Source organism: Vicia villosa, linkage group LG4 (genome assembly GCF_029867415.1).
Source record: "Vicia villosa cultivar HV-30 ecotype Madison, WI linkage group LG4, Vvil1.0, whole genome shotgun sequence".
Lineage (NCBI taxonomy): Eukaryota > Viridiplantae > Streptophyta > Magnoliopsida > Fabales > Fabaceae > Vicia > Vicia villosa.
The window spans coordinates 11,268,411-11,270,406 of NC_081183.1; the positions used below are offsets into that span (position 1 = coordinate 11,268,411).

The 1,996-nt window shown below is 36.6% G+C and overlaps 1 protein-coding gene across 1 annotated transcript; it reads left to right on the plus strand.

Moving 5' to 3' along the window:
• LOC131596776 (uncharacterized) lies at positions 1-1,392 on the plus strand. The gene is made up of 4 exons (XM_058869517.1): positions 1-189; positions 265-454; positions 557-802; positions 893-1,392. The coding sequence occupies exons 1-4, from the start codon at positions 1-3 to the stop codon at positions 1,390-1,392; spliced, it is 1,125 nt and encodes a 374-aa protein (XP_058725500.1).
• The last annotated feature ends 604 nt before the right edge of the window (positions 1,393-1,996 follow it).

Sequence of the window (1,996 nt, forward strand, 5' to 3'; positions counted from 1 at the left end):
ATGGCATCTTCTGAAACACCATCATCACAACCACCATCACAAGAAGCATCTTCAGCTCAAAGTTTAGTTCAAAATAATGTTAGAGGGAAGACTGATATAGCTTGGGCACATTGTACTAGAAGTCCCGATGGAAAATCTCTTCTTTGTATGTACTATCACAAATCTTTTGGTGGAGGTGGAATTCATAGGGTAAAGTAACACTTGGCTGGAATAGTAGGAAATGCTGAAATTTGTAAGAAAGTGTCTGCTGAAATTCGTTTCCAGATGAAACAACATTTCAATGAGCGGAGCAAGAAAAGAAAAGCTTCAGATGTGGCTGAAAGTGAGTCATTTACTACGGAGGGAGAGGAATTGCAAATTGGTGCATCTAAAAAGAATGACGCTCGTATTGATACTTATTTTTTACCAAGAACAACTCCGGGAGCTCAACCTACTTTAAAAAGTGTGATGCAAAGTAAATAAGTGATAGAAAAGTGTGATCTTGCTATTGCCAAGTGGTTTATTGATGCATCTATTCCTTTCAATGCTGCAAATTCACCGTATTTTCAACCTGCAGTTGATGCTCTTTGTTGTATGGGTGCTGGATATAAAGTTCCTACCATGCATGCTCTTCGTGGTAATTTGTTAAATAAGTGGGTTGATGACGTGAAGATACAGATAGAGAAATATCGTTCTATTTGGAAGGATACATGTTGTATTCTTATGGCAGATGGGTGGACTGATCGTTGTAGGAGAACTCTTATCAACTTTTTAGTTTATTGCCCCAAAGGAACTGTTTTCATAAAGTTTGTTGATGCCTCAGGTGCTTCTAAAACTGCAGAAACACTGTTTAAGCTTTTCAAGGAAGTGGTGTTGTATGTTGGACCGGAAAATGTTGTTTAAATTGTTACAGATAATGCTGCAAATTATGTTGCTGCTGGAAAGTTGTTGGAAAAGGAGTTTCCTAAGTTGTTTTGGTCTCCTTGCGCAACACAGTGTATTAATTTGATGTTGCAAGACATGGGGAAATTGGATGAAGTAAGTGAGGCAGTGTCACATGCTTCAAAAATTACCAAATACATATATAATCATTGTTTTGGATTGTATTTGATGAGACAAAATACAGGTGGAAGAGAAATACTCCGTCCTGCTCCAACCCGCTTTGCTACTAATTTCATTGCATTGCAAAGTATTTTGTCTCATAAAGATGCACTAAGAGCCATGGTAACATCCAAAGAGTGGACAAACACAACTTATTCCAAAAATGTCAAGGCAAAGCAATTTGTGGAACAAGTCTTAGACTCAAGCTTTTGGTCTAAATGTGCTGACATAGTGAAAATTACAGAACCTCTTGCACCTGTGTTGCGTATTGTTGATAGTGAAGATAAGCCGACTATGGGATATCTTTATTGAGCTATGTATAAAGCAAGAGAGGAGATTGAGAAGAGGTTTAGAAGAAATAAGTTGAAAGTAGAGCCTTATTTGAAGATATTTGATAACCGTTGGGATGCACAACTTCGGAAAAATCTCCATGCTGCTGGTTATTGGTTAAATCCATCTTGTAGATTTGGTCCGGAATATGAAAAAAACAAGTTCACCACCCAAAGCCTTTTGGATGTCATTTAAAAGTATGCTTATGATAGTAAGGACTTGCGATCTAAATTAACTGCTGAGATGACTTCATTCAAAATTGTGAAGGTAGTTTTGGAAGGACAACAGCAGTAGAAAACCGAGATGAAGTTTTGTCTGGTAAAATTAAATGATAAACTTTAAGCATTTTAATACAATGTCAATATGTATTTTAAAATGTTTTCTAATTTTTTTCACATGTATTATTCTAGATCAATGGTGGGACACTTATGAAACCGAAGCGCCAAATTTGCAAAAGTTGGCTATTCGAATTTTGAGTCAAACCTGTAGTGCATCTGGTTGTGAACGAAATTGGAGTGTGTTTGAACACATTCATTCAAAAAAGAGAAATAGGTTGGAGCATCAAAAGCTTAACGATCTTGTTTAT

Excerpts from the sequence above, each read along its gene's own strand:
- LOC131596776 (XM_058869517.1), top strand. The coding sequence starts at position 1 with ATGGCATCTTCTGAAACACCATCATCACAACCACCATCACAAGAAGCA. Across the intron at positions 455-556 it reads TTTAAAAAGTGTGATGCAAA|TTGATGCTCTTTGTTGTATG; the intron begins GTAAATAAGTGA and ends TTCAACCTGCAG. Across the intron at positions 803-892 it reads AAAGTTTGTTGATGCCTCAG|ATAATGCTGCAAATTATGTT; the intron begins GTGCTTCTAAAA and ends AAATTGTTACAG.